This window comes from Cyprinus carpio, chromosome A11, assembly GCF_018340385.1.
Source record: "Cyprinus carpio isolate SPL01 chromosome A11, ASM1834038v1, whole genome shotgun sequence".
Lineage (NCBI taxonomy): Eukaryota > Metazoa > Chordata > Actinopteri > Cypriniformes > Cyprinidae > Cyprinus > Cyprinus carpio.
Window position 1 is genome coordinate 10383673 of NC_056582.1, and position 15816 is coordinate 10399488.

General features: G+C 35.9%; 1 protein-coding gene across 6 annotated transcripts in view; it reads left to right on the forward strand.

Moving 5' to 3' along the window:
• LOC109061644 (calcium-activated potassium channel subunit beta-2-like) overlaps positions 1–7977 on the forward strand; it is a 29862-nt gene extending 21885 nt beyond the window's left edge. For 2 of the 6 annotated variants that reach the window (XM_042766176.1, XM_042766181.1), the window contains 5 exons: positions 1193–1309; positions 2826–2999; positions 5332–5527; positions 6684–6964; positions 7033–7977. In XM_042766176.1, coding sequence (XP_042622110.1) covers positions 1193–1309; positions 2826–2999; positions 5332–5527; positions 6684–6964; positions 7033–7117 — 853 coding nt within the window. In that variant the 3' untranslated portion in view covers positions 7118–7977. Of the gene's footprint in view, positions 1–1192; positions 1310–2825; positions 3000–5331; positions 5528–6683; positions 6969–7032 lie in introns of those variants that run through there. The other 4 variants (XM_042766178.1, XM_042766182.1, XM_042766179.1 and 1 more) reach the window with 3 other exon arrangements.
• The last annotated feature ends 7839 nt before the right edge of the window (positions 7978–15816 follow it).

A 15816-nucleotide genomic window follows, 5' to 3' on the forward strand; every position in this document is an offset into this window, starting at 1 on the left:
GCCATTCTATATTAAAAACACTGGATGTGTTTCTTGGTGCCATTTTGCCCTAGCAGTTTTGGCAGGTGTTTATTGGGTGCAGTGGGGACAATGGGTTTCCTTGGGTCAGTGCTTCCTGTCTGCCTCTGCCTCATATCTAGTTCATCGCCCTGTGAACTACCCCACTCAGCATAGGCAAGGGAGTCAGCACACACACAAATATGATATGTGGCATATTCTCATCATTGACATTTACAGCTCTCCACTGCAGGGAAGAGATTTGCTCACTGTTGCATTTCAGACCTTCATTTTAGATGAAATGTTGCTGTGCACATTTGTGGGTCGGGCAGAGAGTGGAAATTGCTTAGTCAGTCAAGCTGAGCACTAAATTTGTATGCAACTGAAATATATAAAAATTTAATTTAGGCCGAAACATTTTTATTTTTTTGAAGTGTACATGCGAATTATAATATATAACATATAGTTTTTCAATTAACAAGCTCAGTTCTTTGTATCAGACATTTAAGCCCATGGTAGATTCTGTGAAAAGAACACGCTGGGTGATAAGCCTGGAATGGATAGCATCTGAGGGCAGGAGTGTGCAGTCAGTCATTCGTAAGCATATGGCCCAAAACACCTGTGTCACCTTGATGCTACAGGACTCTCCATCAACACCAATCAGCAACAGGGTGCAGGGGAGGAGGAGGCTTTGAACGGCGCTCCCTCTCTCTTTTCTCTCTCACTCGATCTCTCTGCCAGGGCTGGAGAAAGGGATCAATGCCGTGAATGGTCCTCCTCTCCTTGCTCACTATTCTCATTATTATTTTCCACCCTGCTACTCGCCAGCCCATGAATAGTCAATAAAAATCCAACAGGCAGGAAATGAAGGAGCAGATGCTAAGTTCAGTGCCTGGTGTGAGTCGTATTTATGGAGAACTGGTTCCAACCACGTGAGACAGACTTTGTTCACTGCTGAGGATTATAGAAACTTTCTTTTTCTTTATTTGAAGATTGGTGGATTCTCTTTTTGAACTTTACTATGTTTGTTCACAACGATGGAGTCATTTATTTAATACTGTGGTTGCAAAATTTCACCTTCTCTGAAGGCTGTTAATTTTAGGTGCATTTCTCTATGGTTCATACTGGGAACAGTGCACAGGCGAACCTGTGTGGAGAGAAACACATGGTCGACTAAGTGTGTTTTTCCTGTCAGGTCGTCCCAGCAGTCTTTTGTGAATGCCTCAGAGAGAGCCGCACACACTGGGATAGCTAGGAGAATGTTTCTGTGGTCCGGAAGCAAAGGAGCTCAAGGATCAGGAAGTGAGAGAAGGTAAAGTACAATGACTTTAACTAACTAACTAAAACACCAGTTACAGCACTATGCTAAACTTTAATTTTCTAGAGTCTCTATAAGGAGGCTGCATGTTTGATTTCATGTTTATTTTAAATACAGATTAAAAAATATGGCCATAAAATAATTGTAAAAGTAGTTATAAAAAAATCTAATTGAATAAAAAAAAAAAAATATATATATATATATATATATATATATATATATATATAATATATATATATATATATATATATATATATATATATATAAACAAACAAAAAAAATACATTATATATTTAAAAAAGTGCCGATATTACATTTTTTCGTTACAGCCGATAACCGATAAATGGCCAAGATAAAACTTCTATGCTAATTTGTCTAAATAAATGAAAAATAACCCTACAAATACTAAAATCGATTGTTTAAAATGCTACAAGTGAAACATTATAATGAACAGAATAAATTATATTTACTTTAACAGTGTTATTGAATTATTAGTGTATTTAAAAATGAAAGTGAACATTGAGTGACTGATAAGTAATATACAAATTAAAATTATAGGAAATGCACATGAACAAATAAATATCCAACAGTGACTGATACATTTACAACAGCAACAACAATAATAATCTAAAAATTATATCAACCAACACTTGCATTCCACTTCATCATTCTAGAACGGATGCATCACAAATTGTTTAATGCATGGAAATTCACTCACTATTATTAGCAGTTTTAATTAAGTATAAATACAGAGTTCTGAAACTCTAGACGGGGCAGCCCGATTGGTCTAGCTCAATCTGACTTAATGATTGGTTAGCTGATTGGTTCTCTCCTGTATCGGTAGCCAATGAGCTCGCTACTCAGCATTCAAATATATAACTAGGGCTTACCGTAGCAGTTGCAGCTTGCTTCAGAAACCCTCCACCTTCCCCAGCTCCTCCTGTATATATCTGCTACGAGGTGATTCATGTATGCTATATGGGAGTTATTTCATGTATGTTATATTTGCAGCAGCAATATTTTTTACATGCTCACAGCAGCAGGTTGTGGATGTATTTGCAGTAGCAAGTCTCGGAATCAAATTTTTGATTCTGATGTAAACTAATCACAGGAAGTGGGTTGTTAGTTTGTAATGCTTCTGACCACTGTATTCAAAGAAGTTATCAAAAGGTCACTGATAACGATAGATAGGTTAGACAGCTTGCCTTCACACCCATGCATAATCTTCAAAAGCAATATGACCTGCTGTCAAAACATGATTAAATAATAATTTAAATATTTGCAAAGGAACTAACTATGCAATAAGACAGTAGCAGGTATATCTGTGTCATTTGAGCTTCTGAACCAAACCTAATTCATCCTGGGCATCAAACCTTTTTATGTGATAAGGACTGTTGAAATGATTCTTGAAGCAATATCTTGTTTTATTGAGTTTGGCACACACCATGCCTTCATTAATGTACTTCTTATTCTTCCCTTTGCATGTCTTGTGATTTTTATATCACTCAAGCAGGACCATTTACCAGAAGATTCGTGAGTATGATGTTTTGGAAAAGAGGAGGACAGTCACAGCGCTAAAGGCTGGAGAGGACAGAGCCATTCTCTTGGGCCTCAGCATGATTCTTTTCTCTGTCGTGATGTACTTTGTGCTAGGCATCACAATGGTGCGCTCTTACTCAGACAGGTAAAGAAACCTTCTCAAGAACAGAAAGTCACAAAACTACACTGAAACCACAGAATGAAAGGAGCATTCAGTAATTTCTCCCCATTCAAAACTTTGAAATTAATAGTAATTATGAGAAATACATTTAAAATTTCTACACTGGTGACTAAACATTGGAAATTTTGGCTTACTGAGTACCTTTAAATAATCTCTAATATGGGAGCAAATGAATATGCTAATGTATTCCCTAAAGCATTCAGATGAAACTACTGGCTAAAATGCGCACGTTAACTTTCCTCATTAAATGTGTGTTTTTAAACATTTATTTGACAAAGTCTAGATTTTTGATTACCTGTTTTTTGTATTTAATATTTAACTTATACATTATTCTTTATTAATAGTATACAAGTGCATTGATTGGAGAGGCTTGTGTTGTTCAATAAATGTTTAATTTAAGAGATTTTCTGTATCACTTCTGGGGTCGGCCAAAATAAATCTGCATCATATATCGGCTATTGACTGCCCTGGTCTCGGCATCAGCCAGAGAAAAACCCATATCGGTCGACCTCTATTCCATTCTAATTAGTTATTCTATTCTTTTCCTAAATGCTTGTGTTTCTCATATTTATATTTTTTCTCCAATTTTAGGCTATTTGGTTTGTGTTCTGTTCTGTTCTGCTTATGACAAACATCTAATCAAAAGCATTCACAATTTCTTTATTTTATATTTATATTATCTGCTATATTGTGTATTGTTTTGTTGTATGCTTTTATGTTCTGCTCATTAATATTTGTCCTGACAGATGTTTGTCATTTTCTGCTATAGACACTTTTCACATTTCTAAGTTTGGAACACAGAAGTGAACTAAAGCATAATAAACTTCCATAGAGCAAATATTATTTTTGCATGAACAGCAAAATAAAAAAGGAAAATTCACTTTTTTTTTTTTTTTGTGAAAAATCTAGATAGATGCACTGTGGCAGTCAGACAAGAAAAAAGATATCAAATTAACAGTCGATCTCTGCAGCAAGCACCCTCACACCAGTGCTTACAAAGTGCTTCTTTTTTTTTTTTTTTGTAATTCAATGTCATATAACACACAGTACACAGTTATAAAATGCACATTAAATTAAAATGTATTATTTATTTATTTTTTGCTAAATTTATGATTTTAATTGCTACTGTAATGCTTCTGCACAGCCTGTGGAAAGAGTCCATTTTATTCTGAACAGAAAAGCATTTTTCATATCCTTCTCAGCTGCTCATGAACTGTCCATAAAAATGATCAGTCAGTGTAAAACACTAGTAATATTGTCCACAATGAATCAGACATTTACAGTTTCCATCCCTTTTTTGACCACAACACACAGACGAGCAAACATTACAACATAGGAGCTGAACTGGGTTCTGTAGAGCCAAACACCACTGACCCACCACAGACTGCACACAGATAAGAGCTGATACACTGCAGTCAAACGCAATTAAAGAGGCAGCTGAGCCTTTGGAATAGCCAAAGAACACAAGGTCTGTTATTCATAGAGTAGGAGACAAGAGGCCTGGCACAAAGACAAACACTAACATGTAACCACCACAGAGGGCCAAATCACCAATATGTACCCTAGTGAAAATAAATGAAGGGCGACCCTGATGTATAAATATTGTACTTAGTGTGTCACGATGGTGAAAAATAAAAGCAGCTTTGATTACAGAACTTGATGCAATGGGTGCCTTTAATGGGCTGTTATGTTTGGAAGCATATTAATAAAATGTTTAAGACTTTTATTAACTGTGTCAATTTTTGTAGCCTTCTGTTTCTTGACATATTGGTTTTTGGTGTTTATCCATTATGTCAATAATGACCCATTTCGAACTAAGAAAAAAAAACTGCAATAAAATGGTTATAGAAATAATTTAAAAAATAAACCTAGCTATGATTACACTAGTCTTTGGAATAATGTGCATTGAAAATATTGCCAGCTTTGATTTTATACTCACTTTACCTCCAATATGCCCCTTAACAACAAGTTTAGAAGAACTCAGTAGCAAGCAATTTCACGAGTCACACTTCTCCACAGGTTAAGTTTCACATTAAATCAGGTGTGCTCAGTCCTGCTCCTCTGGATCAACATAACTGCAGGGTTTCAAATCAGCTTTAGTCAAACACACCTGTACCAGCTAAACAATTCAAGGTAACCTAAAAAAATTTGAAAATGTAGGAAGTTCTCCAGCAGCATGTTAACCCACAATCAGCAATCTTGATTTATAGTGTATGATAAATGCATTTTTAGCCATTATAAATAATTTCTTCACTTTTTTTTTCTTTCTAATTCTCTGCACATTGTTTCCTCTCAGCGTTTGGACAGAGGAGTCAAATTGCACAGTGCTGAACTCCAGTATAATTGCTGAGATTAACTGTAACTACAGTTGCGGCTCTGAGTGCAGGAAGAGCTCCAGGTTTCCCTGCCTTCAGGTATATGTCCGTCTGAATTTCACCGGCAAAGTTCTGCGGCTGTCATACAATGAGGAGACCCATGAGGCCCACCCTCAGGTACACCACACCTAACCATATGCATTAAATATACAGTTAAATCACATTACGTGTGAATAGTGATGCATGGGCAGTTCTTCTGTGACACTATTCTCTAAAAGAAAGAAAAAATACACATTTGTTATTTTAAGGAATCTGATTTGAATTAAATTATTTTTACCCAGTGTAAATATATATATATATATATATATATATATATATATATATATATATATATATATATATATATATATATATATATATATATATATATTATATATATATATATATCTTGAATGATTTTCCATCATTATTTTTTAAAAAACAAATAAATAAGTAAATAAATAAATAATTAAAATAAAATATGCCAAACTACTTAATATTTATATAATAATATTTAATGAAAAAATAACAATATTATTTGGTGTCTTTATTTTATTACAACAGACAGTTGCATCCCCCTGATATGCCCCGAAAATATCAAAATAACTTTAAAATAAAATGAATTTAAAAAAAAAGTGAAAGTGAAAGTTATTTATTTATTAAAATAAATAAATAAAGCAATAAATAAATAAATGAATAAATAAACATATAAAAAATAAGCTGCTTTCAGACATTAATCCTGCCTCGTAGTTATTTATTTATTTATTAAAATAAATAAATAAATATATGCTCATCATAGAAGTAATTATATGTATTTAATTAATTAAAATGTATACATATTTAATGTATTTTTGAATAATATATTGGCAATAAATAAATAAATAATAAAAACCTAAAAACACTTTTTTTTTCTTTTTTTTTTTTTTACTATTTTATTTCCCTGACAGATTATAATTACATTGGCAGATTCGTTAGGTTTCATATGTCTTTTTGATCTTTATGTACAATGATTTACTAAAGAAAAGCGATAAATAAATAAACAAATAAAAAATAAGGTGCTTTCAGAAATGAATCCTGCCTTGTCTCATTGCTTATATGTGGACATAAGTGACCCTTACAAATCATCAGTTAATGTAATTTTAATTATCGATGTAATTATCTAAAATTACCAATAAACAATTTGTCCCCTAGATGACACAACAGTATGTTTCTGAGCATGATAAATGACCATTTGTTTAGTACACATACTGAACTGAATACTTTCTAGTAAGTGCTCTTCCTTCTTTCCCTTCAGTGTTTTTACATCCCAAAGTGCCGCAAGGATCACACACTGATGCACAGCATTGTGATGAACATCTCAGAGCGACTGAAGATGCACCAACAGGTTTTGTGTTACTATGACCCCTCAGAGCAGCAGGACAGCGTCCTCCTGACACGTCTCTATGGCCACGGGGCCATCATTAGCTCTCTCCTCTGGCCCACATGCATGCTGGTGGGGGGCACGCTCATCATCGCAATGGTGAAGCTCACTCAGTACCTGTCCCTTCTGTGCGAGCAGATCAGCCGCATTAAAAGGTGAGACTGACAGTGTGCAAACGGATACCTCAGACCAGAGAGAGATCTAATTGCTGTGTTCCTTGCAGGATGGGGCTCTATCCCCTAACAAGAGCTTCTCACACCAGGGTCTGCACTCTGAAGTTTAATGGTGGCATCCAGGATGGGGTTTGAATGGAGGTGGCATGTTTTCTAGCGAAGTGTTTCTGCTCTCATGTGGTCTTCCTCTCAGGCTCCATTAACCTTGTTAATCTGCAGAGTTGTATTAATAAGGCTGAAGCAATGCTGTGATTGGGAACTTCCTGTACAATTGAGTTCAGGCTCAATAGAGCTTCTAGTGGCTGTAGATGGAACTTCTTACAATAAGACTGGGTCAAGTCCAATCCTGAAACTCAAGGGTCAAAATATGTGGTCATGTTGTGGGGTGTTGATTACACTTTCTGACCAACAGATCAAAGACTCCATTCCAAGAAGATGCCACTGTGTAGCGATATGTCTTGACCAGCTGACGCTTATGTAATCACAGAAATTGTAAGTAGTATGAATATGCTACTTCCATCAGCGGTGACTGCCGTCATTCATGGCTCTTTGACAAACACCTGTGGATCTCTTCAAAACCAAAGGTCATATGTTGATATGTGTGTGAATATACTGTAACTCCTAAAGGGATAGTTCACTCAAAAATGAAAACCCTCATTTTGAACCTGCATGACTTAATTTCTTCTATGCAAATAAATAAATTAATAAATAAAAATTTCTAACACTTTACAATAAGGTTTCATTTGTTAACATTAGATAGCTAAATTAGTTAACACGAAGTGCTGTAACAATGGACAGTATTTCTACAGTTGTTAATAGTTAATTTCTACATTTACAAGTACACTTTTTTAAATCAAAAGTTGTATCTCTTAACATTAGTTAATGCACTGTGAACAAACATAAACAAGCAATGATCAATTGTATTTTTATTAACTAATTAAAAAAAAATATATATTGCTAAGTTATTTCATTTTAACCAATCTAATGTTTACAAATTAGACCTTATTGTAAAGTGATATTTTAAAGAACATTAATTGGACCCTATTGACTTTCACTGTACAGACAAGAAACACAGAAATATTTCAAAATATCTTTGTTTGTGTTCCACATAAATAAAAAAATAAGAAAATAAAATAAAGCAGGTTTGGAACAGCATGAGGGTAAGTAAATGACAGAATTTTCACCAAGTCATCCATGTTTTTACATTTACATAGAACAATCATTAACAAACTAGAGCAAAGGAATAAAAGAATGTGCCCTGTGTGAACTGCACCCAAAGCAGCATTTCATGAACATTGCTTTTCAATCACGTATAATGTAATTTCAGTTAAATTCAGTTAAGTTCCCCCGCCTACCCCCCCCCCCCCACTTAATGTTTTTTTTGTTGACCAAAAATTGTACTGTCAGTTGTAGATACATGGATGTAATGTCTCAATCGAAAAACAAATGCAGCAGCTGGACTGAATGATTCATAAGGTTTTGCACAGACACAAACCTTAGTGCCTCACTTTTTTTAGACGTAATCTACACTGACTGAATAAATTCAGTAGCAGTGAACCAATATGTGATATTATTCTTTGAACAGGGGATACTGGGGCTAGATTCCATAAAGGTTATGTTCATTTATACAAATGCTTGCATTCTGTAGGAAGGTTTTTTTTTTTTTTTTTTTTTTTTTCGTATGTTGGTTTCAAACTTTTTTTAAACCCCACCAAAAATAGATTAAATAACTTCTGTCATACAAACAAAAATATGATATTTCTTATATAGTTTTTAGATAAACCTTAAAAAAAACATTTATAGCTGCTTTTAGAAGCGAAAAATATGTCCAAAGATGACAACATAACACATTTGTCAAAACAAACAGACATTTGGATATTAATTTATATAGGATGTTATAATTATAACTTCAGCCTCAAAAAGATTTATGTCCATCATTGAACTCGACCTGAATAAAATGTGTTTGAACGTAAAAAACGCTTCAAGCTAATTAAGATTTACAAGAAAAACTGCAGAAAATATCAATACTGCTCAATTATTTGCTTACAGCTATACAGGGTTTATAACCAGCACATGGAGCAACGGAGGAACTGATTTGACTGTCCTTGGGAGATGGATTTGGCCTGAATGGCACCAGAATGGCTTCTGGAGAGGAGCACCTTTTCAAAGTGCAATCAGGTGACTGGCTGTGATGAATCAGACTCAGTCTGAAATTAATCAGTCCATAGCCCTGCACTACCCCCCTACACACACACACACACTTCCCAACCCTCGCTGACATCATCCTTATAAATAGACCCTTCTCATGTTGTTTGCCCACAAAAGGAGGGTTTTTCCTTTTAAATAGGTTTAATTGTTACAGGAAAAGATCAAAAAACGCGATTGAACACCATCATGACGTTTATTATTCTTGTCCTCAAAAATAGTAAGAGAACGAATGATCCACTGGAGACAAATAAGCCAGTGTTGTTAGACCCAGAAGATGACAGAGTAATTTTTTTTTTTTTTTTTTTTTTTTTGCTTCATCTGATTTGGTGTGCAGTGATTATTGGTCCTTGGCCCAGACTGATGGGATCTGTCTGGTGGAGAATTCTCTTGACTCTGTAAAGTTCGTATTGCTCATAACTCCAGAGTAAGTACCAGTCAAATCAATGGGATATGGAGATGAAGTTAACTGGGACATTGGCTGTTTTAAAGATGACAATGTTTTAAAGCCTCCTGTCAAACATTTCCATATTATACACTATCAACTGGACATTAGCTATTATTTTAAAGGGCCTAAATAAAGTATAAATCATACAATTTTGCATACTTTGTCAATACATCTTATTTGTGGTATGTATCCACAAACAATTACGTATTTTTGGTAGCACAATTTTTTTTTTTTTTTTTTTTTTTTTTTTTTTTGTAGATGTATTTTGACATTATCATAATTATCTTTTCATTTATCATAATTATAATTAGGGATGCACCAATATTATCATTCTGGCTGACATGATGTTAAAATGTACAATTTCATTGGGTAAATAAATTCAATTTTAAACAATAAAAGCTATTTTTTATTAAAGCAAATTTAAGCATCACAACATTATAATGTACAGTAGGGTCAAAAAATCAAGTTTTCACTTTGGCCCTAGCATAAAGTTGTTTTACTCATATCAGACAGCAAATGTCTAATGAATAATGTCTGCAGAGGTGACATGTAGGCCAAGTATAGGTAACCCATAGTGGGCAGCTTAATCACCGGGCAGCTTAATCAGCTCAATCACTTAAGCTTTTGAAAATGTCAAACAATAATATTACTATTGTACAATTAAAGATATTATACAATTTTGTTTTTCAATAAAAAATTGTATATTTGGTACACAAAATGAAATGATGGATAGGGAAAACTTCATTCAGTATTTATGAAAAAGTATCTGACAGGCTGATGCATCATTCTGCCTGACATCTCCTTTCGGAAGTCATATGGACATTGAATAAAATAAAAGTAAGTGATAAGACATTTTATTGTTGAATAACTTATATGTATGTAATAACTAATATTATTCACAACATTAGCTCTCTTAAAACACCTTATAGTGTTATAATAATCAAAACAGTCCTGCGCTTTTTTTTTTTGCATTTAATAAGAGAATAGACAATAAAAACAAAATATAATATAAAACAAAGAGTTATAGATGAACGATCAAATAAGAAAAAATTTGTACATACAACTTATAGTTGTACAGTCCTGAGATGTGCTAATTGTTCAGGTGGAATATGGCCTCAAAGCAGTTCTTGTGACTGTCCGTTTTAGCTCAGTCTCTGTGATGGCCAGAAGGCAACTTGTGTGCTGGGTGTGAGGGGTCTAGAGTGATTTTACCAGCCCTTTTCCTCACCCTGGAGGGGCTGAGTAGAACTTCTTAATCAGCATCTCAGACTATCCAAAACACTCTATTTATGACTTGACTTCTTATCCGAGCCAAAAAAAAACAAAGAGTTATAGATGAACACAGGACAGACTTATTGAAGGCTGAGTAGAACTGTGTGAGCAGCTCCTGTGGCAGTTTGATTGCCTCATCTGGTGAAGGAAATACAGCCTCTGCCGGGCCAATCTGATTGTCCAAATTCAGATCCTGTGAAATGGTGATGCCCAGGAACCTGAATGACTCTACTGCAGCCCCAGTGCTGTCCATAATGGTGAGTGAGGGGGCTGCAGGGGGTTTCTCCTGAAGCCCACAATCATCTCCACTGTTTTGAGCGTGTTGAGCTCCAGGTTGTTAAGACTACACCAGAGAGCAAGTTGCCCAACTAAGCAGGGTTGAGCCTGGTCAGTACATGGATGGGAGACCTCCTGGGAAAACTAGGTTGCTGCTGGAAGAGGTGTTAGTGAGGCCAGCAGGGGGTGCTCACCCTGTTCTCTGTGTGGGTTCTAGTGCCCCAGTATAGTGACGAGGACACTATACTGACAAAAAGCACCGTCTTTCGGATGAGACATTAAACCGAGGTCCTGACTCTTTGTGGTCACTAAAAAAAACACGTAACCCCAGCATCCTGGCCAAATTCGCCCATTGGCCTCCTAACCATCCCCATATCTGCTGATTGGCTTCATCACTCTGTCTCCTCTCCACCAATAAGCTGGTGTGTGGTAAGCGTTCTGGCGCAATATGGCTGCCTTCACATCATTCATGTGAATGCTTCACACGGGTGGTGGTTGAGGAGATTCCCCCTTCTATGTAATGCGCTTTGAGTGCCCAGAAAAGTGCTATATAAATGTAAGGAATTATTGTCTGTAAGAGAACTCCTCACCATCCTGGATAAGGCCAATGACTGTAGTGTCATCCGCAAACTTCAGGAGCTTGACAGAGGGGTCAGTAGAGGTGCAGTCATTTGTGTAAAGGGACAAGAGCAATTGGGAGAGAACGCACCCCTGAGGGGCACCAGTGCTGATAGTGAGTGCTGATAGTGAGGGTCCAACCTCACTGCTGCCTGTCTGTCAGGAAGCTGGTGATCCACTGACAGATGAAGGTGGGTACAGAGATGAAATCCAGTTGTAATTCTAACTGAAAGGTACACTGATACTTTTTTTTCATGTTAAATACAGTAAAGCTGCTTGCTTTAAATCAATCTTTTGTATAAAGCACTATATAAACATGACATGACTTTGCAGGAGTGTAGAACTGCAGAGCTAATGCAAACAGATCCACATCTCTATGATCAGATGTTTTCTTAACTGCTGTTTTCTCACTGCAGTCATTTTTGTTGTGCGTTTATTTCGTTATTGAGAGGAAAGCGCACAGCACATATTTAAATATTCACCTAAACACCACTCTCAGCAGCGTCTGGTTCAACTGTGTTTACTCTCTGACTTATTTTTAAAGTGGTGTGTGTGTCTTCTTCTGAACTGCATCCGGGAGGGCGGAATTAAAGTCTTGTGCTACAGCGCCACACTGGTCAAAACATGTAATTGCAGGCCCTTGCATTAGGTCATACGAGATCAAATGACTATTCGACAACAAAAATATCAGTTGAGGCAGACTGGGAGCTGAGGCATATTTGTTGAGTTGATAAAGTTGAATAACTATATCAGTTGAGGCAGACTGGGAGCTGAGGCATAACTTAAGTAAAAAGAGCAATTGATACATGTACACTAGGGCACATGAACATTGTGGACTAATGATTAGGGAGTCAGACTTGTAACCTGAAGGTTGTGGGTTTGATTCTCAGTACTGACAGTAAATGTAGGTGGGGGAGTGAATGAACAGCGCTGTCTTCCAATACTCACAACTCAATTCCCACACTCAGCTTGACGCCACACTCTGCAGACTCATTCATGACAAAATGAATGGGTAAATTAGTAAAGAAAAGTTACGAAAATAAAGGAATAAAAAATTAGGAAGGCAATCCAATCCATTTACAATTAAATCGCCAGGTACTGATAAATCTTAAATATTTATAATATCCAATATAATCATGCATCCCAGGATCTATACTAAAGCTGAAACTAAAATTAAAACAATAAAAAACACATTGCCATTACTCAAAATTAAAATAAACATTAATTGAAATAAATAATAAAAACATTTTGTTTCAGCTAGTTGCCAATGGCACATTTTTATTTAAAATAATTTTAACTTGATATAAAATAACTAAAACTAAAACTGAAAAAAAAAATTAATAAAAACTATATTGACATAAAAATAACTACTAAAGATGACAAAAACATACAACAAAATTACTAAAACTTTATCTAAAATTAACAGAAAATATAAAAATAAAAACTGATTTAAAATATCCATAAAAATTACAAGAGAATCTCAATGATACTAAAATAACACTGATCCCTAGTCATAATTATTTCTGTTCCAGCAATCAACTTAGAGTTAATGATTTGAACAAAATCCCAACTGTATGCATTAAACCTTAGTATGTAACTTGCCTCACACTGTTTGTGCTACAGACATGAATTATACCTCAAATCATATGGCTTGTGTAGAAAAAGATGTGCTATGGCTTTTCAAAGCAGTTAGACTTAACCTGGCTGACCATAAAAAAAATACCTCATCAATATAATGGCATAAATGTCCCCCGCATCAACATCAGTAGATCGATATCATCTAATGTAATGTGCGATTTAGAGAAGCTATTCAAACAACAAAGAGCACATGAGTCTGTTCTTTGTGTTTGTGCCCTCTTTCACCTCAGAACACATCTCTCTCCCCTCTCTGGGAACAGGAAACCCCACTTCCTACTTTTCCCTTGTGCTCAGGCCAGACAGCTGTGCTGTTTGTTAAAAGGGACATCTGTGGGTCTTCTCGTGCTGGGCTGAGGACACAAAAGGAGGAAGCAGTAGAAGAAGAAGCAGCTGGTTATTACTAATAACCATTGCTCATACTTAAGGCGGTCGCACTCCTGACGAGAAGCGCAGCGCAGTGTCACGTTGCACCGCGCCACGTCTTTAAAATTCTAACACATCGTTTTCTATGAGTGTATGTACACCGGCAGCGCGGTTTGGCATCTGTCTGCAGTGCCCAGCTATGTCGTGTGAAAGAGACGAAGAAGAGAAGAAGGCACGGTGCTGAGCTTCTCGTCTGGTGTGCAACCGCCTTTAGAGTTAGGGATCAACAAACCAGATCCCACTTTATATTGTCCCTAATACCTGTACACTTACATAGTAACTAGATGGGTACAAAGTATGTAACTACAGTGTAAGTACACATTGGTACATAGTATCTACAGCTCTAATGTTTGTGTAACTAAACATATGTAACAACCCACTGAATAGTATGTGTAAGTACCAATGTGTTACAGGACACTGGTAACAACACTTTTTGGTAATGAAAGGACAAATGTGTAACAGGACTAACAGCACTTTTTGAACTTTACATATCCCTAAACCTACCCACCTCCACCCCCTGGATCCCATATCCCCCCCTAAACCTACCCATTTTACCCTCCCGAGAATCAGAGAAAAAGTCTTGTTGAGGATTTCGATCGGTTCCGAGATTGGCACGGATTATCTGGTAATGTGAGGCGTTTACAGATCAATTCTTATACCTCCCAATCTGCTCACACACAAATCGGGGCTGCACCGGATTAATATCAAACATGTTTGATATTTAGGATTTTAAATCAGTATGATGCGGCTATGATTACATCATTATTTTCACAATAGCCAATACGTGAATGCAAAACAAGCTGTTGCTACTGCACCGTTTCATAGAATAGATGAAAACAATACACTTCTAATTTAAGCAATGAAAAAAAATGACTGTCTAAATAATGCGTAAAAAACATAAAAGGACAAAAAGTGCAAAAGCTGCTAGCATGCTAGCTAAATTAAGTAAACAATGCTGAAACATCAATGACAGTCTGCTGTGTGAGATCACATGAGGTGCTCCCTCTGGCGTGATAATCTTAATAAAATCTTGTACAGTCATGGGCAAAAGTTTTGGCAATGACAAATTATGTATTTTGCAAAGTCTGCTGCTTCAGTATTTTAGTATTTTAATCATCTTTCCATGTTTCTATGGTATATTGAAAAACAATGATAAGCATATCATAAGTTTTAAAGGGATTTATTGGCAAATATATATATATATATATATATATATATATATATATATATATATATATATATATATATATATATATATATATATATATATATATTATATATATATGAGACAATATTTACAGTGCTTACCCTTGTTCTTCATAACCTCTGCAATTCGCTGTCAAATCAAATCAAAATTTCAGTGTAATGATCTTCGAGCCACTTCTTTATCATGCTTGCTTTGTGACTTGGTGCTCCATCATGCTGGTAAATGCATGGATCATCATCAAATTTCTCATGGATCGTTGGAAGAAGTCGCTCTTGCAGGACGTTTTGATACAATTTTTTATTAATGGCAGTGTTTTTGGGCAGAATCATGAGAGAGCACTCCTTTGTTTGAAAAGGAACCCCACACATGGATGGTCTCAGGATGCTTCACTGTTGGCACAACACAGGACTCATGGTAGCATTCACCATTTCTTTTCCAAACAATCGATTTTCCAGATGTCCCAAACAGTTGGAAAGGAGCTTCATCAGAGAAAATAACTTTGCACCAGTCTTCTGCTGTCCAATCCTTGTACTTCCTGCAGAATTTCAGTCTGTCCTTGACATTTTTCTTGGAGAGAAGTGGCTTCTTTGCTGCCCTTTTTGACGCCAGGCCGTTGTCCAAAAGTCTTTGCCTCACTGTGTGTGCAGATGCTCTCACACCAACCTGCTGCCATTCCTGAGCAAGCTCTACACTGCTGGTGACACAATTTCGTAGATGACTCCTCAGGAGGAGACGGTCCTGGGGCTT